General features: G+C 33.3%; 1 protein-coding gene across 1 annotated transcript; it reads right to left on the bottom strand.

The window, feature by feature from the left end:
- Positions 1–24: 24 nt before the first annotated feature.
- On the bottom strand, positions 25–26,884 carry SYCP2 (synaptonemal complex protein 2). Its single transcript, XM_069871982.1, has 45 exons — positions 26,751–26,884; positions 25,907–26,047; positions 25,541–25,671; positions 24,559–24,661; positions 23,972–23,996; positions 22,970–23,055; positions 22,055–22,143; positions 21,602–21,636; positions 20,838–20,980; positions 20,705–20,757; positions 20,149–20,194; positions 19,825–19,920; positions 19,289–19,349; positions 18,511–18,659; positions 17,618–17,692; positions 17,064–17,219; positions 16,359–16,458; positions 15,879–15,997; positions 15,025–15,120; positions 14,822–14,894; positions 14,661–14,718; positions 14,220–14,350; positions 13,818–13,915; positions 13,219–13,337; positions 12,410–12,440; positions 12,049–12,113; positions 11,890–11,947; positions 11,153–11,208; positions 10,573–10,621; positions 10,285–10,459; positions 9,867–9,934; positions 9,456–9,635; positions 8,298–8,484; positions 7,636–7,883; positions 7,347–7,517; positions 6,509–6,599; positions 5,780–5,941; positions 5,328–5,455; positions 4,638–4,732; positions 4,449–4,548; positions 3,572–3,630; positions 3,150–3,228; positions 2,644–2,700; positions 2,129–2,232; positions 25–1,278 (listed from the first exon to the last, which is right to left on the bottom strand). The coding sequence occupies exons 1-44, from the start codon at positions 26,772–26,774 to the stop codon at positions 2,161–2,163; spliced, it is 4,338 nt and encodes a 1,445-aa protein (XP_069728083.1). The 5' UTR covers positions 26,775–26,884; the 3' UTR covers positions 25–1,278; positions 2,129–2,160.
- Between the last annotated feature and the right edge of the window lie 169 nt (positions 26,885–27,053).

Below are 27,053 nucleotides of genomic sequence, written 5' to 3' on the forward strand. Positions count from 1 at the left end.
TCCTGACATTAAGAAGAAAAAAAAGTTACTAAATGCTAATAACCAAGCAAACTGAACTAATTGAGTAAAACAGAAAGCCAGACACTCTAGTAATGCCTGACATCTAGAAGCATCAGAAAATTCTACTCAAAATAGTACTAGAAGGAAGAACTTAGAAAAAAAACTATACACCGATCACTGGAAAGCATGCCGGATGAGATGGGAGCAAAACAACACATACACTTGCTAGGCAAAAATTTCTGTGCAAGAGTCTTAAATGCAGTTCTTTTAGGAAATCGTTTAGTGTTAGAAACTTGAAAAAGGCACTCGAAATTGTGTAGCTTCATTGAGATGATCTTCATGAAGCGTAGAAATAATAATACATGGTATGTAAAACTGTATAGCCTACGACTAAATCGCTGCTGATGGTGAATAGAATCAATGCAAACAGAGGATGGACTTTCAGTTGGCCTCTGCTGCTCAGTATGGGGATGAAGAAACAGACATACAGTGCTATTCTTTGGATAAACTTAACGTTTAAGAATGGAAAGTAAGAACACACAGTGCAACACTTCAAATATATATCAGTAAAAGCAATACTAGAATAAACTGATGAATCATGGGAGATGTGGTATCCAGGACCAATGAAGCTCGCTAGGTAGCTGTAATTTTGTACAACTTCTTCATGTTTGACTTAACATGACCATCAGCTGAAGACTTGAATTACCCAATTCCTTGATCCAAAGATTTTTTATTTTCTATTTCTTGCAATTTTATAACTTGCTGTCTTTTTGCAGAAATACAGGATGCTATAATTAGCCTTTTAACATACTGTTAATTCTATTTGCCAATAATTTTATTAATAATAAAATACTATTAATTCTAAACAACAACATAATGATACTACAGGTGTAATATACAAAAAGGGTAAAGAGAAAGAAGTGAAAAGTTTCTTCAGCAGAAGAACTGTTTTTAGCTTGAGAACTGTAGATGACCCACTGTTAATTACAATCTTAGCTAATAATCTATGAAGTAACACTCCTATTCAGCACCGATGCATACTTTCACTGATAATAAAAATGTTGTATAAAACACATTAAAATGATGCTGAAAAATATAATACAAAAAATATTTTAAGGATAACTTAGAGCAGCTTTTTAAATTTCAAACAATGCCTGTGAGCTGTATTGCTAATGTGACCTAACCATCTTGTCGTTATGCAGCAATAGGCTTCGCTTCTTCCCTATCTTCTCAGCTGTCCACCCCTCACAAGGATCCCAGCCTTTTTTCTGCTTCGGTCTGGTAAGAGACAGAAAGTTGTGATTATTTCAGAGCTCCACATGATCACTGTCAGCTAACTACTGTCAGCTTACTGGAGGGTAAATCTGTTAAGTTGTTTGGAGACTGCATGCATTCCCTGGGCCATTATGCAGCTACCGCTGGAAGTTAGGATGGCATCCACTGAAGGCATATTTAGCTTATGGAGGCTATTCTTGTGCCACTTCTTAACAATGCCAAAAAGAAACAGGCCTGTAGAGCAAAATTCCTATCTCTTAATGACCTGGGTTTGAATGACCCGGGTTTGAATGACCCCTGGGGCCAAAAGCAATCTCCCTATGCTGAACTTGGTCTATGGGAACACTCCCTTGTGAAATGCTTCACACTTTTACATATGTTAAATTTGATCATGCCTGCTCAAAGCTTTTAGTAGTTAATGGGGTGGGGTAAAGACTGATAGGTGCATAGTAACATTTCATCCTTCTATTTTATCTTGAGTTCTCACTAAAAATAGCAGTTCTAACGTTTTCCCAATGTTCACTCACTGTAAGAAATGAATTTGGGCCTTTCATTACACTTTTAAAAATCTTACACAGTTAAAGAGAAAAATATTCTTTCACATCCAGATGAAATTAAATTAGACTAGTAAAAGTTCAATATCTCATGAGGTCCATCTAGTGGAGATGGCAGCGATCACGGGCCCACAAAAACCTACCAAGCACAAAAATCAGAGGCTCAGAAGAATCAGAAAAGCATTAAGCACGCATACATAGATGGGATGAGTGGAAAATATGCTTTCATTACAATAGTTGCTTTCAGTCTAAAAAACAAGAGTCGTCAAATTTTACATTACAACAGAGTTTATATTCACCTTGAATTTCAAGAAGGTACCTGAAAATATTACTAGAGAATTCTTCCTTCTGATGGAAACAATGCCTGCAATCCTCTGCGAACATTACACAGTTCCTCTTCTTGCTGTGCAAAAAAGCATTACATTTACCACATACCTTAAATAAAATCTCTCTTTTCTTTTTAAAAATATTGTAATTCTGGTGCATATTATATGCTGCTTTTAATATATTGAATATAAATCTTGTCCACGTCAACATTCAACATACTAAGACTCAGAATCAAAACAGTATATCCATATCTACCTGCTGCTTTTATCACCCAGATAAGGTTTAAAGTAAAACATGTCAGCAATACTTGGGTTCCAATTAATTTTATTTTTGACCACAGAATCACTAGGTTGGAAAAGAACCACTGTATCATCGAGTCCAACCATTCTTATCATTGATAGTGGATTAGAAATTGCAATTTCAGTAATTAAGCATTTAAAGAGCTATACTTAATAAATAAAAACAAGGACACAATAACTTCATTTACCATTTCTTTAAGAAGTTTCTCTTGGAGTCCTTTTAGGTCTTCTTTCATCAGATGCATCTACAAAAAGATACTGAATGCACCTTTTCTCTACTCAAAATGGTTAACTCATTTTCAAGAAGGCAATTACATTCCTAAATGGTTTATAACCACCAAGAGATGCAGATGCACATGCATGCACCTATCTAAGGGAAGAGATGTGTGTTCTAAATTTGTCACTCTTGGATGATGAACACCAATAAACAAAGCCACAGAATAAATCCGGCAGTAGTTTTCCAGATAGATGCACACACCTGGGTTAAATCTAGGCCTAAACCAGTGAATATTGTTACGTTAAAGGATATTTTTAACTACAAAAAAAAAAACCTACAAAACTACAAAAATACTTATGTGGCACTAATACAATACTGAAGAATAAGACTTCCTTTGGAAAAAAAAGTCAATACTGATATCCGTTGGTAAAACTGACGAAAAATTAAAAACAAGAAATAAATAGAAGTTCATCATACCTCTGAAGTAAAAATATGTTCTTCATAGTCAACAGTATGATAGATGTTCTTTTCAAATGAAGATTTAAGAATCTGGAATCTAAAGAAAAAAAAGGCAGTTCAAACAACCTTGCTGCATATGAACTTTCAACACACATTACAAATATATCCTATTATTTCTAGTTTATTTGTACTTAAAAGCGTGGATAACTATTACCATCATTGTTAGTACTGGAATAATCCCTCAGGTATGTGGAGAAATTTAGATGGAGAGTAATTACATTTTTCCTGTAATAACAGAACATTTTAATCTCATTTTCTTATCTCATCAACTATCTCTATTTTATGGAAAACAGAAATTGTACAGAGAATAGCAGCTGGCCTAATTTATACCTCAAACAAACGGAGCAAATCTTATGCCAGAACTAATGAAGCCTACTAACCTCTGTTGCTCATTTTTCATGTATGTACTAAAAGTATGTGTATGTTTCTTCCAAAAGTTCTGGAAAGAAAAATATCAATAGATGATAATCAGTAGAAACTAATATGTTCTGACCTAAAACTGACTCATATCTAATATGAATAAAATAACCCACAGACACAGACTCAGCAATGAACGAGTAGGAGTTACACAGTCACAACAGGACTTTGGAAAAAAGAAAAGCTTAGCTGGCAGTATGAGACACTCAAGGAATTTTATTTTCATGGAACCAGTTTCACCAAAAATCACACATAAGTTTCATAATTACAAGAAAGAATATGAATAACATTTTAATCAGACTTTCTACATAGAATCACTTGGTTGGAAAAGATCGCTGAGAATATAATAGTAATACAATATACTACACTATAATATAACGTAATACAAGACATGCCTTCACAATAAAAATAAAAAAGCCAATATATTCCTCTGTTTACATAAATTGATTTTTACATTACAGCAAGCAGCAGACCCGTAATGTCAACTGGCTCATCACAGAACACACAGCAAATCAAGTTCAAATGTCTACGTGCTGATCCTGAACTACAGGTCAGCTGAAAAAAAGGCTAATCAAATGGGGTAAACAGCCCATTAAAAACAGTATTACTATTTTGTTCTCAGAAGAAAAACATACAATGGTGATCTAGAAATTGTAAAAGCATAGCATTAGCCAAGCCTAATGCCTCCAATTAATTACTTGAAATTTGATTCAACTTTAAGGAAAATGATAAAGGGTTTTAAAAACACAATTAATGATCTAAAGTTAAAGATGATATGAATAATCTATAGGTTCCATTGGAATTGACTTTTCTCCACAATCAAGCAACTAAAATACAAACCAAGAATTCTTTTTCCATGTTTTTCAGGGACCGAGAATCTTTTTCAAAATTCTCAAGCTCCTCGAGGAGAGCAAAATGAAATTTGTCCAGAAGTCTGATCCTACCAAAACAAAGTTAACTACTTTTAGAAGGTATTCACTGTGTTTTAAGGGTGTTTAAAAAAAAAAATAAATCTTCATTATTACACACCTGCATTCATGAAGCTGGTGACTCATTGCTGTCATACGCTCATGGGCAGCTCTTAATGTCTGCTTAGTAAAATCGTCCATTTTCTGTGAACGGCTCTATGCGGGTTTTTTAATGTTAAATTCAGATTACTCTCACTTTAGAAAAACATTCCTGTAGTAAGTTTAGTACTCCGATTGCTTATTATCACAGATCATACTGAGCAAATGCCCTTGTTTTAAATTTTCTTTTGATAAAATCCTACCTAACTTAATTAGAAATACATTATTTGACGAATATATTTCCTCAAAATAAAGAGCACGTGGAATGAATGATGTGCTTACAGCTGTCCTAGATGAATAAATGCATTATTCAGGCTCATGTCTTCCTTTCTGCAAAATAAATTTCATTTGCAGGTTTGATAATTTGAGAAAAATCAAGCACAGTAGTAAGGTGACTACTTTAGGTAGATAAGCTTGTTTTGAAATGACAGACAGGATGGAAAAAAAAAAGACCTGGGAAAGAAAATTACTGGAGAGTTAAGTATACCAAAAAAAGGCACAAGAGGAAACTTGAATCCTGTCATTTCTTGAAGTTCTACACACATAGCTATTTTCACACCCTTTTAAGCAAATTCTGTGGCATCAGACAAGCTACCCTTCACATGCACAGATACCCACAGAGACAATTAATACTGTATATGAAATGTCTTGCCTCAATTTTCTTAGTAAATTCTTTCTGGAGCTTCTGACATATACTGATAGTTGAACAGCCAGGTTCCCAGATGTTGCCATCCAAAACAGACACTTCATTTACAGATATAGCAGATACACTTTCAGACACTGAAGAGAAGTAAAAAAGAATAATGTCACAATTCAGTATTAAAAAAAGTATCCTAGCTGAAGTTTTAACAGGGCCCAAAACAGCTTTTCGGTATACATAGATTAATTTCATCTACTAGATGGCTGAGTTCAGTTTCTATTTTCACAACAATTTGCTGACTTTTTAAATGGATAAAGCCTATCGATAATTAGCATTTCTGAATTTTTCATTTAAAAAAAACCAGAGGTAAAATTATATTTGACATTATTGTTTCTTGCTAAAACTTTTAATTTATATTATTTTAGACTTTTGCACAACCACAGTCAACTCACTCCATAACCAACCTCTGTAATTAACAGCATCATCTGTTTTAAATAATTTTCTAGGCTGTAACTTCATTCTTCTGTTTCCTTTCTTTTTGTCCTTTTTGCTTGTTTCTGCATCGTCAGAATTGCTTTCTGTATCACTGTGGTACATTCGTTTGTGAGCTGTCTGGATAGCCGGCCCTGTAATAAACATGAAAAAAATGCTTAATTTTAGAATTATTTAGAACAATGACATGGGACGATAAAGAAGAGTTTATTGATCCTTTGGTTCAACCTCTCAGAATATGGGCCTCGGCTTTAAAGCCAATAAAAATTAATAAGCATTATCTTTATGGAGGGCACATTCAGTTGATACGAGAACTTGAGGTAAATGAACAACCACATTTCAATGGAACACAGAACTCTGAAACACGCGAGACTTCCTCATTAAAGAGATTCACCCTAAGTCCTCTTTTTGCTGACAACACCATTATACCCACTTTTCACCCAGTATCAGCAGGAATGCTTTTAACTCTTTCTGAAGAGCACAACTAACTCTTTACAGTAACTGCATTTTGGAGCCCAATTTTGGGGGTTTTGAGGGTATTAAAACAGCACGAAATATGAGAAAAAGAATAAAAATGGGAAAATATACGAAAGAAAACAAGATTAGTAAACCTGGGCAATATTTTTATGCCAAATAAACATTTTTCTTAATGTTTACAAAGAAACATAGAAAGTTTTTTGCTTTAAACTAAACATTCGTACCTGACTCATGTACAGGGCAATAAGGTTCCTCACTCCAAGACTGTGCTTTATTTCCACTGGAAACAGACAATGGAGATGGTGATATACAATCCTAAAAGAAAAGTAATTGATTTATTACCTTCCAAATTAAAGCGCTTTTAGAAGTCTTTGTCAGAAATCCACATTTATGCTGCTTTTCATAAAACTAGAAACACTAACACAGCTACAGCAAGAAAAATAAAAAAATCACTGCATGAATCACTACTGAGTCGCAGTAGATGAAAATAAACAAATTCTCCACTGTTAATTAATGACAGCAAAAACTCAAATGACCAATAAGGTCTAACCATTTCTCGCAATAGGAATCAAACAAAACTATTTGCTAAATGAGTCATTAGTGCTTTTTACTGCAGAAAAAGTACTTGGGAGAAGTAGTTTGAAGGCATACAGCAGTTAATATTAATTCGCCGATGCTACAATAGTTGTTATAGTGAGTAGCACATTAATGCTAAAACTATGAAAACATTTTTCACATAAAGAATTTTTCCATGTGGATGTCATGATTCTATAATGTGTGAAAAATAATTTATCTTTTAATGAAAGTAAAGAAAATATTTACTCCTTGATGTTTTTTAAGATATTCATCATAATGGATCTTGTTGGGATACAATACTTTCCATATCACAAAATATGCAAAAATTAACAAGTAGGATTCTCCAAGAGGTCACAAGTAAACCTGGTTTATAGTGCTTAACATTAAGAAAGATGCATTTCCCTTAAACTTCACCATCTGCAAAGGCGATAAAATAGATGAAAAGCTGCAGCTCTCTTCTGAAAAGCCAAGGATTTATTAACATACCTTGTCTTTCCTTTTGATGATAGGCTTAGTGATTTCTTCTAGTTTTCTTTTAACAGAAGGCGTGTCTGTAAAGCAATGTCTAAAACCTGAATGTTCATTATCATCACAGGCTTCAGATCCAGATCCCTTTGCATGCTTTCCACTGACAGTTCTGTATGTTGTTAAGCTGAGCTATGCATTAACAAAAAAAATCATTACCGAAAGGAGACGCAGAAAAGCATAAAACAGTTGGCAGCTGGATGGAGATACTTCAGTTACAATAACTGTAGAATAACTTTAATATTCTTACCAAAGACACTTCAGATAAAACTGGTGAGGACCTTCTATTTCCAAATGTTAACCTTTTATCGTTCATCTCAGGAGACTGATTTAGACATGTACTTTCAATATTCTTTTTTTGCGAACCGTAATTATCGAGACAGATTGCTGCCTCAAAGTTTAACATTTCATTTTTTTCTGGTGTTGACTCCTGAAGATCTGGTGATCGTTCACTATAGTTATGCTCTTGAATAATATCTTCTGATGTTCTTTCAGCACCTAGAAAAAAGTTATCAATACGATGAATGAAAGTTAAAAAAGGTAAGTTAAAGCCTCATATTGCTAACTGTTCCACCTCTAGGTATTTGCAAGCATTTTCCTTTAAGTGTTAGCAAATGACTTGCTGCACTTGCACTTTTTGCACTCTTTGCACTATTTTAGTGGTTGTCAGATTTATTCTAACAATTATGGACTGCACTTCTGTATTATGCCGACATTAAATAACTGTATCTACTATAAAAGTGTTACTGACATATTAACATAACTCCTTAAATTATGCAATATACACTGGCAATCCAGAACTCTTATTTTAAAAGCATATAATAAATGTAAAGTTGTACTACTGTGATAATCCTCATTTAATCCCCAACTTCTGATACAGTATTGTTATAAATTAAAAGTCAAAATACCTACATCTCATTTTCTCAAGAGATGCAGGACTCCCAGGTGAAAGTATTTCAATTTCATTTTGTTTGGCAGAATTCTTTGATACAATAAATGCTTTATGCACATAGGTAGGTACTGTCTTTGGCTTTGTAGACAAAGTAGTCTGCAGTTCCTTTTGTGGATTATCATCCTTGTTTTCCCCATTCCTGTGTTTCTGTCAAGATAGAAATTTTACACATACATTAGTTGTAAACATACAGAAGTGTATATAGATATATGCAGGTAAAGAAGATTATCTGTATGTACAGTTGAACATACAGAAGGTCCAAAAAGTTACATCATTAGAAGTACTTAAATTCATAAAGGTAGCAGGTATTCCAGTATCAATAAGCACTGAATTTGTTTAATTCTGTACCCAAACTTCTATTCTTATGAACTTCGTAACTAATGACGGCAATGGAGGCAATTACTAAAAGTTCAGGATTTAATCAGTGAAGTTTATAGACCTATCCATATACACGGAAATATTATGCTAAAAGAATGAATATGTTCTAGCACCCAATATCAATGCTTGTTACTAAAACTCCTATTTGAATACTCAGTAAATATATTGACATATCCACTCTATTAAGTCAGCAGTTTTTATTGTATAAAGGATAAGGCATAGCATTGTCAAAATCACATTATCTAAAAGAACAAAATTTGGCTCACTAAAACCTGCTACTGACATTTTCAAAAGATCGTTAAGTTTTTAGAATAAAGGATACAATAGTTCTTTGCAGCACAATAAATTTCACAAATAGAAATTGAAATACTGTTATGACCGAGAACATTATTTAGGATTGCTTTTCTTATCAGCCAAAGAGAACATTTTTTCACGGAAAGAATTTTTCCAAGTAGATGTCACAATTCTATAATTTGTGAAAAATCATTTATTTTTTATTAAGTCAAGAAGAAAACATTTACTCCCTGATATTTTTTAAGATATTCATCATAACCAACCTTGTTAATTATTAACTGATCTTGCCACTATTAAAAGAGAGCATTATTAGAAATAATAAAATTTATTTCAACTTGCTCATGCTAGGCATTTAAAATTCAGTAATACCAAGTGCAAAGTAGATCTGAGCTTACTTGAAAAATATGGCAGAAGTCAATTTTTAAGAATAAAGTGCAACCGTATACCTGTGTTTTTGATTTTGCCTCCCCAGAGGTGCACGCTGAAGCTTTCCTCTCACACTCTGACTCTGAGCTGGATGGCTCTTTGTAATTTTTTGCTAATGCTGCTCTTCGAGGACGTTTTTTTCTGGTGGTTTGTTCTATCATTTCATCAGTTCTTGAATTCTGTCTTTTACATTCACTTATCTTCAGAAGAATAAAAACATCTTCAGTGTGTATCAGAGTGATTAATAAAGATGTAAGAATAAATGGCAGGTAACTTGCTTTTATTACTTGAAAACCACTATTTCAGAACAACTAAAGAAGTTTAACTTAAAGAAGTGGCACGTATTAATGAAAATATTTTAAGCCAGTTTCTGTAGTCAGTTAAGACATTTTGAATGTGTATTACAAGTCTAGATGCAAATTTACATTTACCTTTTTCTTACTGGCATTTTTGCGTTTAGGTTTATCCACATGGCAAGCAGGTTCAGGGAATGGATCTGCTGTTATGACATACAAAGTTAGAAAATCAGCAAAACATTCAAGTGTTTGACATTTGGAGCATTAGCTCTAAAATCACGGAATCACTTTCATGCCTGTAAAATTTAAGATTCAGTAAGCTGCTTTCAGCATATTATTTTCAAAAGCTGACAACAACCTCCACCTGCCTCATCCTCCAATAATTTTCCATATTAAAATACAGACCTTTTGGAAACTAACCTTTATAAATGATTATAAAATTCCTTAAGCTTAGAAATAAGACAGCAAAAACCATATCGACAACATGGCAGTTATTATCTACGGACAAACACTGCAGCACTCTTGAGAAATAAAAAGAAAAAAAGTTTCTTACTTTTGTCTGTGCTTATTGGTTTCCCTGAGGTTTTATTTCTACTGTAATCAATTAACTTGGGTTTAGATTTTCTATTCGATTGTTGTAGCCAGCTAATGTCTGTCTTGCTGTCATCACATCTGAATTCCGCTTCTGTGTCACTAAAGAGATGCTTCTTGGTTTGATTGTTCCCAGTCTACAAAACCAAAAAATTCCTTAAGTCACTGATTCACTTCAATATAACTTTTACTTACATAATTGTTATTTAAAGGCAAGGTATATACTGATCCACAAAAATCTGAGACTTACTTTTTTTTTCCCTTTCACTTCAGTGCTAGTTTTACTGTGATCTGCACTCCTTTATGAGAAAAATAAAAAAAAAATACTTTAAACAGTACATTTAAAAATATTTGTTCTAAATCTTTCTACTATTCATGCGATATGTAGACTAAAGACTCAAACAAATGTACCTACACTTGTTTTCACATACATTCTGGAAATATCTGTTTACCCCAAACCCTAAAGGATGTGCTTATTTGCTAAAGATCAATAAGAACACACAGTAACAATATGTGTCTCTGCAATCTGATCATTAACAAAAAAATACCCCACTCTGATGGGGAGTTTTTATCCCTATAGTATTACACGAAGAGAACACTATAGTTATTTTCTTCGTTAAGCATATTCTTTCCTTTTTATCAGATTCCCAAAGAAAAATCACGAAACGGCCTAGGAGACCAGCAGCTATGCTTATTGCTTGAAAAAAACAACACAGTTAAGATACTGTCACGCACACATTCCCTGGATTTTCATAATGAAAGTTTGAGAATGCAGACAGTATTATTCTTGACTACAATTAGCAGACTAGGACACAATGTAACATCCCTACCCTTTTTTGTTTGAATCTATATGAATGCTCAGATCAGTATCACGCAATTCTTTCATCTAAAAAAGTAAATAAATAAGAAACAAATGAAGTTTTTAATTTTTTATACAATTTAAACACAAGTAAACAGGCAGTAACAGCTATGGGCTTTCGTCTCATTGTCTAGACTCATAATTTAACTTATGATCATTAATTTCTATCTTAGAATTTATTTAAGAACAGAGCTATTAATTAAGAAAAACTGGAACTGACTGAAGCTTTCAACATCTAAACCTAATACATTAGTTTCCATCCAATTTCTATTCAGCAGACTCCTCTGAGCTGTAAGAAGCAAAACTATCTTTTGCTGTCTTTTGCTTTCATCTTGGCTAGATTTCTTTTTTTCCCCAGACACCTGGGTAAAGATGTCTTCACAACAGTGATTGGAAAGATGGCAATAATGCTTTCAGGATAACAGGATAATTTAAAAATAATTATACTGGTAACAAACTCTTTTATTCTTAATTCCAGAAAACATTGGCTTAGCTTTAAGTGGCCAGAAACTTAGAATAGCATATATCACTACAGATTTGAAAGTGATGGAAGTATTTACATGGCAAACTTTTTTCCCTATTTAGTTCAGTGATATAGTTTGAATTTTTAGATGTTAACTAGATGTTAACTTTAACTAGATAGTATTTAAGTTGACTGAACCCCTTCACATTCTATTCATAATGTATCGGTTTCAGTTATATTCTTACTCCAAGCTTTATTGTAGGCTCATCAAAACCACTGATGTTAAAGTTGTAGACATCGTCCCTGTCAAACAGACACAGATCAATTTTGTGATTGAATTAATGAAGGTTTCACAAAGTCACAGGTAATCAGAAATTTTGTTCAAAAATGTTTTAACTACTTACATAATATGACCAGCAGTTACATTAAGAAAAGCAGTAGTTCTCAGGTTTTTACCCTGAACTTCTTCCTGTACATAAGTAAAAAATTAACTCATAGTCAAATTTAGACTATGCATTCATACACACTGTCAAAAAGCAGTTTCTTCATCATGAACACAGGGAAAACTTCGCAGCTGCTGAGACTTCCACTTGATTAGTGACAGTACAACACAGCAAAAGGGAACAAGAACTAGTAGAAACTAAATCTTTTAGAATTTATCTTATAAGGATATCAATGAAACCTCATAATCATCCACCCCCCACTACCATCATATATGTACATATATCTGTTATGAAAAAAAAATTTCAACAAAAGCAATATTACCTTAGAGACAAAGGATTTATTTAAATGTGGCCTAAAAAATAAGATAAATTTTGTTAAACGTTAATTAGAATTTATGCATTAGAACACTTCTTACATAAATAAAACTCTTCTCAACCACAACAAATTTATTCAGGCATTTAAACGGAAAACCAAGTGGATTAAAAGAGAACAGCCCCTTTCATTTTTGTGCTCTAGAAATTTCATTCCAGGTCACACAGCTATACTGCAGGTTCTGCATGTCTTCCAAGTCCCTATCCAGAAGGCTGAAAAGATGACACAGCCTAACTCTTCCAAGCCTTTTTCATACAACTGCAACCTACAATACCGAGCATGTAATTATATGTAAAGTGTATCTCCAAGCATCAGTTCCAGCAAGGTAAGACTAATTTTCCTATTTAAAACATTGTTAAATATAAACTCTCTAACAATCAACTCTGAGGGAGAACTAGGAACTTTAGATAATCATTAAATTGATGACTGAACTCAAGTATGACCCCCAAACTATGACAGGGTGGAGATACCCAGCACATGCAGTACCCATGAGCTATCCCTGTTAAATTCTGTCCACAAGATGCATTGTGAGTAAATGACTGAGAGACCACTGAATGAAGTTTCTAACAGCCTTTGTCTTTATTTCGACTTCTGGAACTATTTGACTACTATTCTCCAGCTCTTTGGTACAACAGGATTTTTCAGAAGTGGAAAACTCAGATGAAAGCAGGATGCATAATAACTGTAGACAGAGGAGAAGATCCCAAAGCCACACACACAAAAACAATAAGCACAAATGTAAAGAGCTCACATCCTACCTGTTAAAACCCAGGGAGTCTCTTGTTTTGATTTTCTCATCAGTCTTTATTTTATATCTGTCACTGATTTTACTAATTAGTGATTTTGTTGCATCTGTCACTTCTTTAGAATTTCTGTTCTATAAAAATAGAGTTTAATACTCAACTTTAAACTCATTCAACAGAAGAGCAAAGCTGCAAACAGAACACTTAAACTTCATTAAATGCCTTCTAGACATATTAAATCACATTCCTTGGAAAAACATTTTCCCTTGCATTGCCCAAACAGTGAGTGATAGAACTTCAGTTTAGCAGTTATTTTCTTTTAAACATGGTTTTGTGTACTATGATATTCAAACGTGACTTAAGCGCAAGTTGGTGCTTATTTAGGAAACATTTTTTTAAAAGATAATTTTTAAAAAGAAATTCAGAGTAAACAAATCCTAAACAGCTCACACTGTAAAAGTAAACAGTGAAGCTGACACTTAATTCAGTTGGTATCAGTGGAAAGCCAATTAAAAATAAATTTATGACTAAAGGAAAGAAAACCACAAAATGTGAAACACTGAAAAACTGACAGATGTCTTAATTGCAACTAAAAGAAGGTAAGAAACTCTCACCATCTTAGATTGTTTTGGATTCTCAGTCTCTTTTCTAGAGAGAACATCAGGTTCCTCTTTTGTAAAATCAGAATGTAAAGATGTTTTGGACACTCTAGCTGAAAGAAATGTTTTAAATAATGTTTTAGTAGCAGTTTAAATATTTTTTCCCTTCTGTATTTAACAGTTTCAGTTCCAAGTTATTAATACTCTCTCATTGTATTAATATAATTTTTTCTTGTTTCCTTCTCTTTCTTAACTTCATTTATCTGGAGAGATACTTAAAAAAAAATAAGTAAAAAGCTTTTTGTTTCACAGTTCTTTCACTAACAATATAAACTAATGGGGCAGGGGGAGCACAGCTGTAGGTCAAAAATGAATCTGAAACATTTTTAACACTAACAGTTAAAGTGTGAACATAACCTGGATGGGATATATGTGCCAATGATAGATTCAGCTTCTGCCTGTCACCAGTTGCTATATTCTTCTTAGGAACAGAGCTTTTTTTGTGTGTATTAGTTTTATCAAGAGAACACTCCAAAACACCAGGCAACCTAAGAAAGATATAATCTTATTATCAGTGAATTACAGAAAGTGATAATAAACATGCATCACGAAGTAGAAAATACATATGAGGGCACTGGTTTGGTGCCATGAACTTCAGAATAAAAAAATAAAACAACATTATAGAAGTGACCCAACTTAAAGAGCCAACAGTTCTCAACGCTACTCTCGGGGAAGACAAGTCAATTAAATTCTAGCATTTTCTGAAACTACATAACAAAATTTCAATTCTGACAATATGTGAAAATACTCCCCACAAAGAGTGACAGCAGTGATTTGGTATTCTTCTCCAATACTTACAAAGGTTTGTTGCTTCTCCCTACTGGTTGAGAATCGGGAACAATATCTAATGCTTCATCTAAATGAGACATTAATTTGGTATCAATTACTATTACAAAAGAAATGGACAAAATTAAAATAATTTCAAATGCAAGGACTATCAACACTTGTAAAATACTTGCCTAAGGCTTGCTTTTGCGTGGCCCCATTTTCTGCCTCTTGCATCATTTCTAAAACTTCTTCAGCACACACTTGCTACAGGGAGATAACACCCAAATGAAAATATTAGCAGACAATTATAAACAGTATAATCTCACAAACTTGTATTTTCTCTAATAAAATATTAAATTCTTTTTTCATGTCATAGAAGTGCTGATCCTGGTACCTGTCCAGGTAGTTTTGCCTCATTTCTCACGTTTGACTTCCTGACTTTCTGTTTCATTTCACAAAATTCACTGTCTACTATACATTTTTGCCCACTCTAAAAGACAAAATAAGTGACACTAACAATTACAACATATAAAAGCAGAAATAATAACCTTCTCCTAGAAAGTAACACTTGAAATATTCTAACCTACACATTCTACATGTTGAAGCCATTTTCTAAAGCATGGCTATACCAAAAAAAGCTTCAGAATCCAAGTCTGGTATTTGGCCTGAATCTGACTGAGAAAGGCATTTAAAACCAGAAATAAAATAAAAATGCTACTTTGAACGCTTTGTTCAACTGGAACAGAAGTAAAAATGCACATACTCTAAAGCAGTTCAGTGACACCTATGTATTAGTTTTGTTTGATTTTAGTGAATGTCTAATCAAGAATGCACTGACACCAATGCTACAACTGCTATTACCTGAAGAAATTAACATTTCACAACTATAGGTGAGTATTGTATGTTTTTAAAAGTTTTCAGCATTGCATAATCAATTTGAGATTCTCTGCACTGTTCTTATACACAAGAGAATTGTGGTTCTAGTAAAAGCAAGTTAACTGTGGGGTTAGAAATGATGAGTGAATATAAGTTTTGGCTAATTTTATTAGAGTTCAGTTTGACTTCAGAGATATTACACCTGAAATCCAGAGGACAAGAAAACACTATGCAATAAAGTAAAACACAGTATCTTCTAAAAGTAAGTTGCTGACTGCAAAACTCTACCTTTAAAGTATGAATTATAAACAGATTAAAATAGAGATTAATGTTATTCTAAGTAAAAGACTTAGTTACAGATGATATGCATACTCCATTAGGTTCTTGACAAAAATTCTTTGTTCTGGTCCCATTTACTGCATTATTGGTAGACCTTCCAGCAGAGCTAATCATTTCCAAAGGTAATTTAAATCGTCCTTTACAAGGAGTGGCTGAAAACAAACCAGAGACATGTTAGAATTCTGTGATTTCTTCTGTTATGGTTATTATGCTGTTTGTTACATCAGAGCTTTGACCACAATCTAATCTATTCCACAAACTTTAAAAATAATTGGCTAGCATTGATATAACCTGATTACGTCTCTTTTATAATTCTACTGACGGCCTTCAGTTGTAGCTTCTATCCTGCATCACATCTTTGGACCTAGTTTAAAGTTCTCAAGTTTAAACCCCTGCCAGGGAGATTTTAAGGTCTACTTTTCATTTCCAGCTCTGCAAAAGATCACAGTTCATGCTTGTATTTCAAAGACAATTTATAGCTTATTTTTACCCTGAAAGTACTTGGAAACTTACACATGTTAACAAATACTGGTGGACTCCTAGTGGAAAATCTTGTAGTTGCAGGAATAAGCACAGATGCTTCAGACACTTTCCTTTTACAAGACGCAGTTATCTTTAGGAACAGAGAAAACTTGACCATAATATACAAGTTTTAGAAAAAAATCTATTTCCCAAAGTCCTTTGACACTTTCTGTTACTGAAACGGCAACCGTTATTGCTGCACACAGGGTTACATGATTTTATACAGCTCCCTTTTTAGAGAAAGCTCACCAAAATACTTAAAACTAATGTTTTTAAACTGAGGTCAGTGATTATTGTTTTCTAAATTAATTCAACAAAGCACGGACAAATACAGTTCCCAATTAACACGCAAAGTAACCAAGATGATTCGCAGGATTTTCTGTAAAGCTACCACATAAGCTATAAACCAGCAGAGCCTCAGGAACAGGTTCACAAGACTACTACTAGCAGTCCATGCACTGCAGGTCTTTTGCACAATGAAGACATGGTGATACTGCTTCATCTTTTCCCCCATGCCCAGCACACCTGTAGTTAGTCCTACTATAATCATAATATTGCTCCCCTTAGAGCAGGGCAAAAGAAACAACCAGGATTAATTAATTGGGTTCCTCTAAATTTATGTCATAAAATATGATAAATATGTACGCTGACTAGTATTTTTGATGTAGGCTTCTCTGTTTTGATAACACTACTTACCATGGAGGAACTACCTCTGTGTTTTTCTTGGCTGTTATTTTTATTCTGAGTTCTTGATGTTCCCAGAAGTTGCTGGGTTCCACACTTCCTGACTTTCTCCTCCTCTTTAGATTTTTCATCCAAAGATGGTGACACCTGACTCTCTGGTACTAGAACCTATATAATATATTAGATTTTTTAAATTTTTGTACAGTATTTGGTTTTTATTATGTTCTACATTTATACAAACACACATAGAGTAACTTCTTTACCCCAAGTAAGGCATTCCACACTGTAGATTTTGATAAAACTTCAGAGTTCATATACTTTTGAAAAGCATCCAACCTAGTTTCCCCTGCATATATTTTTCTGCAGTATTCTATGATTTGGATATTACTATCTCCCAAGTATATAATACATACTTACGATGTAACACTTAAATGGTTTTAGAGTTATCTTTACTTAGTGGCATTTAGAAGTCTTTGGTTTTATTGTGAAGATCATACTTTAAGTAATAATCAGACTAAGTACAAAACCCAAGAAAACAACCATCTCAGCTTGCTGAAGGAAAATACCTGTGATCCACTTTCGTCAAAGATGACATGTACAGTTGTTTTGGCAACTGATGCAGTCTGCTTCTTACTAAAGCCCTACAAAGTGAGTAATCATCTATGTAAAACTTTGGTCACTTTATTTTATTTTTAAACAAGAAACAGAAAGAAAATATTTAAGCTCAAGATCACAAGTGACTGAAATCAGGCTATAGGGGAAAACAGTTACTATCACATGGCAGTTCCATACCTCATTAATTTCTCAATGTTCAAGGTAAAGCAGTTTGTTGCAAGCAGTAAGGAATAAGCTACAGCTTGCTATAATATTTCGGTAAATAAGTAAATTTGTAAGAGTGGTAAGCATACTGCAAAAAGAAATTGCTCATGAATCATTTCTGAAAGATTTTCATATTTGTAAGCTTCCAAACCATGGAAAATTATATATGCAAAACTTGACATTAAGCTATAGTGGTCCCTTTGCAGCCAGTTAATTTTGTTGCAATTAATTTTAAATCTTAAGAGTCATAGACTCTGGTTGGCAAAGACCTTTGAGATTATAAAGTCCCATCGTTAACCCAGCACTGCCAACTCCACCACTAAACCATGTCCCTAAGCAGCACAGCTATGCATCTATAAATCCCACTAGGAACAGTAACTCAACCACTTCCCTCTTCCAATTCCTGACAATCCTTTCAGTGAAGTAATATTTCCAGATGTTTAACCTAAACCTCCATTGCTGCAACTTCAGGCCAAGCCTAACGCATTGTGGGAGAAATGTTGTTCTGTAGCAGCAATGTAATCAGAAACTCTTGGAATAAATAGATACCAATAATCACAGCTGTATCAACATTTATATAGCAATAAGACATTTCTTTTGAATCACTAAAAAACTATTCGAAAAGGTGTTTAAATCTTACCTTACATTTACTAGATCCATAAATCTTTCTGGTTACATCTTTGATGTCCAAAATAGAATCAAAATATAAAGAAAAAGTCTTTCCTTCTTGATTACCCACATTCACTGGGCTTTTTAGATTGATTGTTAACAATTTCTTTGAATCTTTTTCTGGACAAAAACAAAATTTGAGAAGTAGTTTCATTACAACAACATCACATATGATGTTTGTATATAAATGAAATAATAGCTGAACTGAAAAATGTGAATAAGATGTACATTTTGTTTCATTCCGTCTAACCCACAATAAATTTTATTTGTCAAACAATTCAAGATTCAGTATTCTAGAAATACATATTCTGTATATTATCCTATAGAATTTTCTTTGAAGGTTATTTACTATAGCTGCAGCCAAACTATATTTACCAAACTACTTAAACTAGTTTAAAAGGAACACTACTAAATATCACAGAATCACACAGAATCACAGAATAACCAGGTTGGAAGAGACCCACCGGATCATCGAGTCCAACCGTTCCCATCAAACACTATCATTGCTGTATGTCTTATTTTGCATTGAAATAACTATATTATTTTAAAATTACTTTTATAAAATCACACCTGCATGCCCAAAATGCAAATGTGACTGCAGTGCAACTTTATCCTTGACAAAAACAGTACCTATAGTATTTTAAATGGGAGTTCTGCTTTACTGAGAATGGAGTCAGTACTTAAGGACTTATCAGTTTGAAAATCCAAGTTAGCATGTAACAAAAGGTCACATTTTAGAGTGCCGATACCTTCAAGTCTGTACAAGTCTACCTCTTCTTCTGGTATAATGACTGTTTCCCACTGATGATCCTTTATGAAAGATAGATATTTTTGAAGTTAGAAAAGCATTATATTACAATTGAATTAAGTGCAGCGATCAGAAAGTTATTCAGCAAGGACAAATTTCCAACTTTTTAATTCCTCAGTTACAAGGAGTGACAATGAACATACGCTTCATTGATAATAATAAACAACATTTCGGAAGAGCTTTACTAGAGACATTAATCTGGACAGCCGAGTCATCTACCAAAATTTTAACTTTGATTTTGTAAATGGCTTTTAGTTCATGTGTGGCTATGTTAAACTGTTCACAATCAGTGTTAGAAAGTCATTACTTTGAAATTGTTTGATCGAAATATGTACACCAAATCTAGGGTGTACACTCCACACTACAGATGTACACAACTTCTGTACCATGATGGGAGGAAGCAACTTTGATACACTTGAAAGCACGCACACCTACTGCCCCAGAATGATCTAGTATGACAGACAAAAAATAGCTTACTTCATCATCTGCTGCCACATAGAAAGATATACTGCTGCTACCAACATTGAAATCAATCCAAAACTCTTCAAGATTTTCATCCAATGGTATCTGTAGCTAAAAAGAAAAAAAAAAAAAAAAGAGAGTATGACCTGAGAGCAATGATTTATACCGGCTAACAGATTTTGTGTTATGGCCTGACAAACTTTAAATACATGCATGTCTGTATACTGACGTAAATTATTTTCATACTTGATTTTTATTTTTTCTTAACTAGAAGGCAATGAAATTTCTTCAGCTGCATAAATAACAATCTGTGGATATATGATTAAGCTTGTGACTTACCTCGTATTTATCAAGAGCTGCTGATAAACATGGATATGTAAAAACCCTGTAAGAAAAGGGTATTTTGTCAAGTATCCTAAAACGCTATAAATAAATTTTGAATACCTTAACACAGCAACTGGACTGTGTTTTGAGCACAAAGCCCTGCACGCTTCAGAGATTAAGAGGTCACAGCAATCAAAACAGCAGTCACTTGGACTATGCCTCTTCCCCAGAGGGGATAATGTGAAATTTTATGTATCCTTACAATTAAAGCAGTGCAATGGTATTCAAACTGAATACCCACCTGACATAAAGACATACCAGATAATTCTTTGCTACCATGACATATAAAAGTAGTATGCAGAGCATGTGATCATATAGATAAGAAAGAAGCTCACAATGTTTTTGAAATATCTTAAATCTGTGTGTTTCCTTGACTTTACACCACAGCAATATTAGCCCTATTTGCTTGTATGATTTTACCTCAGGTTTTGTGATACAGAGGTTACTTCCAACAAATCGGCATAAAATCCAAAAAATGAAAATAATATTAGGTTTAAAAATTCAGTTTTACCTTCTTTTGTCTCCAAGCATGCCATTCACTTGGTTAAGAAATTTTCTGCAATCCTATTAAAACACAGAAATTTCTTACAGCACTGTAAACCAAAAATTTACTTCCCCAGAAATATTTTTCATGACTGACTTACCGTTTCAAACTCAGAATCTTTAATTCCTTTAAATGCATTGGACACAAACTCCATGGAAAACCACTCACATGCCAGTTCTCCTCTTTGTTTCTCTGGTATCATTCTGCATAAGGCTTCAGTAATAGCTACTTGCAGGTCATAGTCTACAGCACAATACATTTACAGGAATAGCAGTTTTAAAGATACTACTGATATGAGAAAAATATTATTCTGTAGGAAACACGTAACCAGTGCTGAATGTTTCATATTACATATCACATTATATCCAAATACATAACGCATAAAAGGTATAGATAAAGAACCAGGAGAATAAGGATGACTAAACAACTTAAGTTTCAAAATGAAGTTTCAATACAACTTTCAAGGAATGCCAGAGCAACATTAGACATAGAAGAGATAGGAAGTTTTTGACTTTCCCCTGACTAAACCAGGGAATTGCCAGATACCAAAGTGATCCCTGTGAGAATTTACAGTACTACTAAACAGGAGTAGCAGTTTACTGTCTTCAAACACAGACTTCCTTATGAGCATTTGCTATTTTAAAACTTACTAGGGAAGGACTGAAAACTGCAAAGAGCTAGCCATAACCTACATATATCTGAAACATTCCTGTTTGCAGATTGTTTCCATGCATATTCCTGTTTTTCAGAGGACTGCAATCACAACATCCTACATCTTCTAAATGCCTTCTCTGGATTTTTTAAAGGGTCTGAGGACACTTTTTAAGAAGCACAATACCAAATTTTTTCAAGTCCCATGCTCACCTCCAGCATCCAAAATTCTCCTCCCCATGTCACTCCTGCCAAGCAAAGTAACATTTAATCAAAACATGACAGTAACAGAAAGCACAGAGGAAAAGTTTATTTGATTAAAAACTTTTAATGTGTGAGATGAAACCCCAATTCCACTGAACTATTAAGCTTCAAAGGTGTAAGGTCTGTTATGCTAAGGACAGACATCTGAAAATAGTACCGTGGTAACAAATCACACTGAGATGAGACAAACCCTAATCAAGATCAGTAAAGAAGTAAATTTAGGCTTCTGATAGAGAATAACTCATGTGAATACCTGCCCGCAGCCGCTACCACTGGCAACACAACAGTAAATGCAAAAACGAGTTAAACAGGGAACAAAGTGCATGCATGCCTTAGTAAAAATTGTTTTTCCAGCTAGACAAATGATGTAATGATACAAAAAATACACTGAAGATTATTTACATGACAATTGACATCTCCTTTGTAGAAAACATCTTCTTCCTAGCATCTCGAGGTACGTTGTTAAGCATCAAATTAAGCTTCCTTATTACCTAAGAAGAGTAAAGAAAGGGAGTAAGACTAAATACAAAAGAAGTTGTTTAAGTTATTTTTATTGTGAGCCTTTGAAATATATTTCATGCTAATGAAGAAAATAGCATGCTTAAATAATTGCAAATTAAGGAAAGATAATGAATTCTACCTGCCCTTAAATGGTTTTTATCTTGACATAACTAACCCAATCTCTATAAATTATATTAGCTTTAATGTGAACGTTAGTTGTTAAAGGGTTGTGTTTCTTATTTGCAGATTTAAACATGGAGTAAAAGCATTCAAAGTTAGAGGTCTGTCTGCAGTTGAGTGCTGACCTGAAGTGCACCTTAAATTTACATTAAAAAGGCTTTCCTTTGCCTATGTAGACTTTGCAGAAGAAATTTTTATAACTTACTTTCTTTAGAGAATTAAAAAAACCCAACTGACAACCCAAGGTTGCTATAATAAATAGAAGAAATTTGCAGTATACTAGAAGGCATACAAATTTCCTGCTAATACCTAAAGAATTTACAACAAACAATATTAAGCCTATTTATAGCAGTTATGATAGAGCGTATTATTTCTTATATTCAACTTTCTGACCAGAACCTTAATACCACTACTTTGTAATTTACTATCCAAACCAAAATTACAGGTTAGTAACCTGGGAAAAAACCCTGACATATAAGCAACAAGCATTCCCAGAGAAACATTAAATCACCCTTCTGGTACTAGAGCACTGCAATACCCTTTTTTTTTTTTTTGTACTATCTGTACAGTTAAATTACTATCTTCACAGAGTCTGTTAAAACACTAGCCAGAAAACTTAGAAAGAAGAGTGTTTACCTCCTGCTTAACATAAATACTAATTCTTTCATCAGCGATGAGGGTGCATGTTCTCAGAACAAAGTTTTCTAGTACTTGCATTTTACCTAATGAAGAGGAGAAAAAAAGTTATCAAGAGTGTATTAGGGTGCCCCTCATCAGCACTTGAAAAAAGGTTCATCTTATTTAGAAACAAAATACAGTACGCATCACTTCCTGTACAGGACTACTGATTTTTAGAAATAAACATCCTCAGCTTCATGGTTAAATGCAAGACATAACAGTTACTTCAATTTATAGCAGTACAGCTTTTTGTGATGTTTCTATTGTTATGCATGACTGCAGAAGTCCTCTGGGCACAAGATCATTACTTTAAAAATATAATCGGACTGATTGAGATATAATCCAGATCCTGGAATTTATCTTCCCAGGGACAAAGAAACAAATCTTTCATTTTGATCATCACAACATAAAGGTCTGTAGTGATTTTCTACCTATCAGTGCTCTGAAAGGTCAGAGTAGCAGGATATTTGTGATAACATGGTCACTAAAGAAGGACTACTGTGCTGTGCTGAGTTATGACAGTAGCTGGGAAACAACATTCTTTTTAGGAAAAAGTTCCATTGCTATCACTGAGGAGGCTAGACTAGCCTGTTATGTCATTGCTGATACTGGCAAGTTACAAGAAAATTTGTCAGTAGAGAAACCTCAAATAAAACAAAGTTACAATTGATATTCAAGCTTTTTCACATAAAAGAAAAATGTAGTCTTTTGTGCACGGAACAGATCTCTTGAGGATAACCCCTTTTCTGTTAAGAGTTTATTAGCTGAACTGTATAGATCTAGTAGTACATCTATGGTAGATCAAAAGCTTTGTACCACCCTCATTATTCGTGTTCTTCTCAGAAACAGTGTGTCTTAAGATGGCTCAACAAGTAATATGAGTTATTTTAACACTGATAACTTTTTACAAAGTCTCTTTGAGAACACTATTATATCCAGCGTACACTTTTTTAAACTCACCTTCAGGTCTGCTATCGCATATAGCCTATAATAAGAAACAAAACAAATCTCATCCTTTTGATACTGTAAATATTACAGCATAAAAAAAATCAAGTAATCAAAAAGCATTTAAGACTTAAAAATTATTTCCTCTTCAATGAAGAATACAAAAGACTTCCTCTAATACCAAGCATGGTTCCTCAAAAACTAAATTTCAGTTAAATTTATGGAAATCATTTCGCTAATGACAAAAAATTTGCATGAACAGAATAAAACTCAAAGATCTTATAAAAATAAGAGTCCTGGAATTAGCATACCATTAGTTTATGCAATCAAAATTAGATCAAGATGATTTTTTCTTTATTAGAAATTATAATTTTGGAGATTTAAAAATGTTATTACACCATGCAAATAATGAACAGGAAACTAGTATGAAGACAGGCAAACTATTTATCCAAAAAGATTTATAATGTATTTCAGAAATCATTGTAACATTAACTTGAGAGGGATACGAAACGAAATACACTTGAAAGTCTTTTTGTTGCTAAGCCAGTAATAATTATTTTGACAAATACATTGCTTGTATTTTATTATCAATATAGTTTTACCAGCAAGATACTGAAGAAATCTTCAGCCAGATTTGTAAGCATTTCATTCTTTTCATTTCCTCTGAGGATAAAAATTCCTTTTACCTTTTCAAACCAATTAACCATGTAAAGGGGAAAAAAAAAAATATTTTAATAGCATGAAAAAGGACAATAGTTTCTACTATACTTAAGAAAAAGCATCTAAACTACACAAAGATCAAAACAATAGCAACAATGTGCCACTTTGCTGAATCTACTTCATGCCCAAACTGAAATTTCTCATTCACACTAAACAAGTGCAGCTGATTTTAAGCTAACATAAGTAATTTCTGTAGCTAAGTTTCCAATACAAAAGCTAAAATTCTACTTTTACAACTGCCATCACAGAAAAAAAGAGCAGAAAACAGATAACGGCTGAATGCAAAACTGTATTTGGAGGTATGAAACTAAGCATGAAGTTATCACATTATTTTTAATTAAAGTAGCTGAAGGCAACAGAGTAACACTCAGATGATATTTTCTTCAGTGAAATCTCTGGTGAAAGCAATAACAAAACGGTGTCTATTTTTCAGTATATTAATTATGTTTGGTTACAATTTATTAATTCATTTAACATGCAGGTTGCAACAATACAAAATAATCAGAAAAACACTATGATCTTTTGAAAGAACAGGTACAATATTTCTTTTTGTAGTAACAAAACCATCGCACCAGGAAATGCCAATTTCTGACTCAAAAACTATGTAACAAACTCATATAAAAACATATCACGTTGTTGTAGTTGCTGCATGCACAATTTGCAAAACCTTCATTGTGGTACAGCAGCATCACTTTATAGTGAGCCACTTGTCAAAGAACATTTATAACTGAAAAATGTTTGTTGCAAAGTTACGAGTAATTCTTAGTTCATCAAGGACTAAATCAAACACTAAGTTGTTCAGCACTGAAGCATCGCTTATGCATGCTTTATTCATTTTTTCATGTATGCTTTATGGTTTTACTTATCCTTCCAATAAGACCGTATTTTATCATTGCTGGGAGCCCATCTTCTCCTGCTATGCTGATTTTTTCCCCACATTTCTGAATAGAATTTAGTAGAGTGGAAATGCTTTTGACTTCTTGTTTGCCAAGTTCCTGAAATTGAAGTTATAATATCAGCTTTAGTATACAGTTCTACAAGAACCTGTGTTTAATTAATCAGAAATCTTTGTGTTCTCAAAAGCCACCACAATTGCAGCTTAAAGTAAGAGATTTCATTCTTAAATCTTATTTCAGTTTTTCAAATCAACTGCTGGTATAAACAAAAAAAAATCTTTTTCAGACTATTACAATAACAGTGTAGATGATTCTGATGTTGTGAGTACATTACCTGACACAGAAGCTTGTCTAATTTGTTGATAAACTGTTTGCTGCATTTGTGAGAGACATTTTCACAATCTTCTGTTGCCAGAAATTGTTCTAATAATTGGAAGTCTTTTTTTCTTGAAGCTTCATCAATTAACTTTTCAAGCTGTCAACAATATAAGGGAACAGAGTAACTGTATTACTGTATGCTTAACACTGATACTGTTTCAACAAGCTTTACCATAGATTTTACACAATCATCTGTTGCAGTCTAAGCAAATATTCACAAACTCATTACATGTAAAATGTGAAGTACAGAACACCATATCTAACAAAAACATATTAATAATACAAACAATTCTTCACTAAGTTTTTCATTCTTTGCCAGTTTTCCTTAACTGAATGTTTTTTCTTTGCTCATATTACAGATAATCACTTACATAAATGCTCCTTGTGCTAATACCCCTTCATTAGTACATACATTTTGCATTTCTAAGTTATCTATTACCGACTTTAAAAGATACATTAATATCTTTGAAGACTACTGTACTTCTCAGGTATTTTGCCACTATGTTCCTTCTAAATCAATTATAACCAGATTTCAACATTTTCACCTGAAGTATTATCCCAACTGATTAATGTACGTCAAAATTTACTTTTACTTGCTTTACAATGCTGTACTTTTATCAATAATAATTTCCACTTACGCTTGCTTTCTATCCAGCTACTTAGCACTAACCTATGTCAAAGGAAGATTTCTTACCATCCAATTATTTGACAAACTGCAAATTTTATTTGTAATTAAATACCAGAAGGAATGCTTTAAGCTATAATTAAAACATTCAACACTCATATTTCGGTCCACATACCTGCATCTCCTTCTGGGCTGCCATTTTTGCAATTCATCTACTCAGCTGCATAAGAAGGTAACAATTATCACTTGACCAAAACAAAATTCACTGACATAGACTTCAAATAGGTTTTGCGAAGGCATCGGTAATCAGTCAATATACATTACAAATTCCAAACTTTGTCACTACTATAAGCAGTATTTAAGAATTATTATTTAAAAAACCAAACTAACTGAGGATATAAGGAAACAGATGGATAGAGAACTGCTGAAATTAAAAAAGCAAAAGGAATGATCAGCAACAGAGGAACAGACGGTGCTG

Source organism: Phaenicophaeus curvirostris, chromosome 18 (assembly GCF_032191515.1).
Source record: "Phaenicophaeus curvirostris isolate KB17595 chromosome 18, BPBGC_Pcur_1.0, whole genome shotgun sequence".
NCBI classification, from domain to species: Eukaryota; Metazoa; Chordata; class Aves; order Cuculiformes; family Cuculidae; genus Phaenicophaeus; species Phaenicophaeus curvirostris.

Excerpts from the sequence above, each read along its gene's own strand:
- SYCP2 (XM_069871982.1), bottom strand. The coding sequence starts at position 26,774 with ATGGCAGCCCAGAAGGAGATGCAG. Across the intron at positions 20,981-21,601 it reads GAGAATTTTGGATGCTGGAG|ACTATGACCTGCAAGTAGCT; the intron begins GTGAGCATGGGA and ends ATTGTGCTGTAG. Across the intron at positions 11,948-12,048 it reads GTAACTGCTGGTCATATTAT|GGACGATGTCTACAACTTTA; the intron begins GTAAGTAGTTAA and ends TCTGTTTGACAG.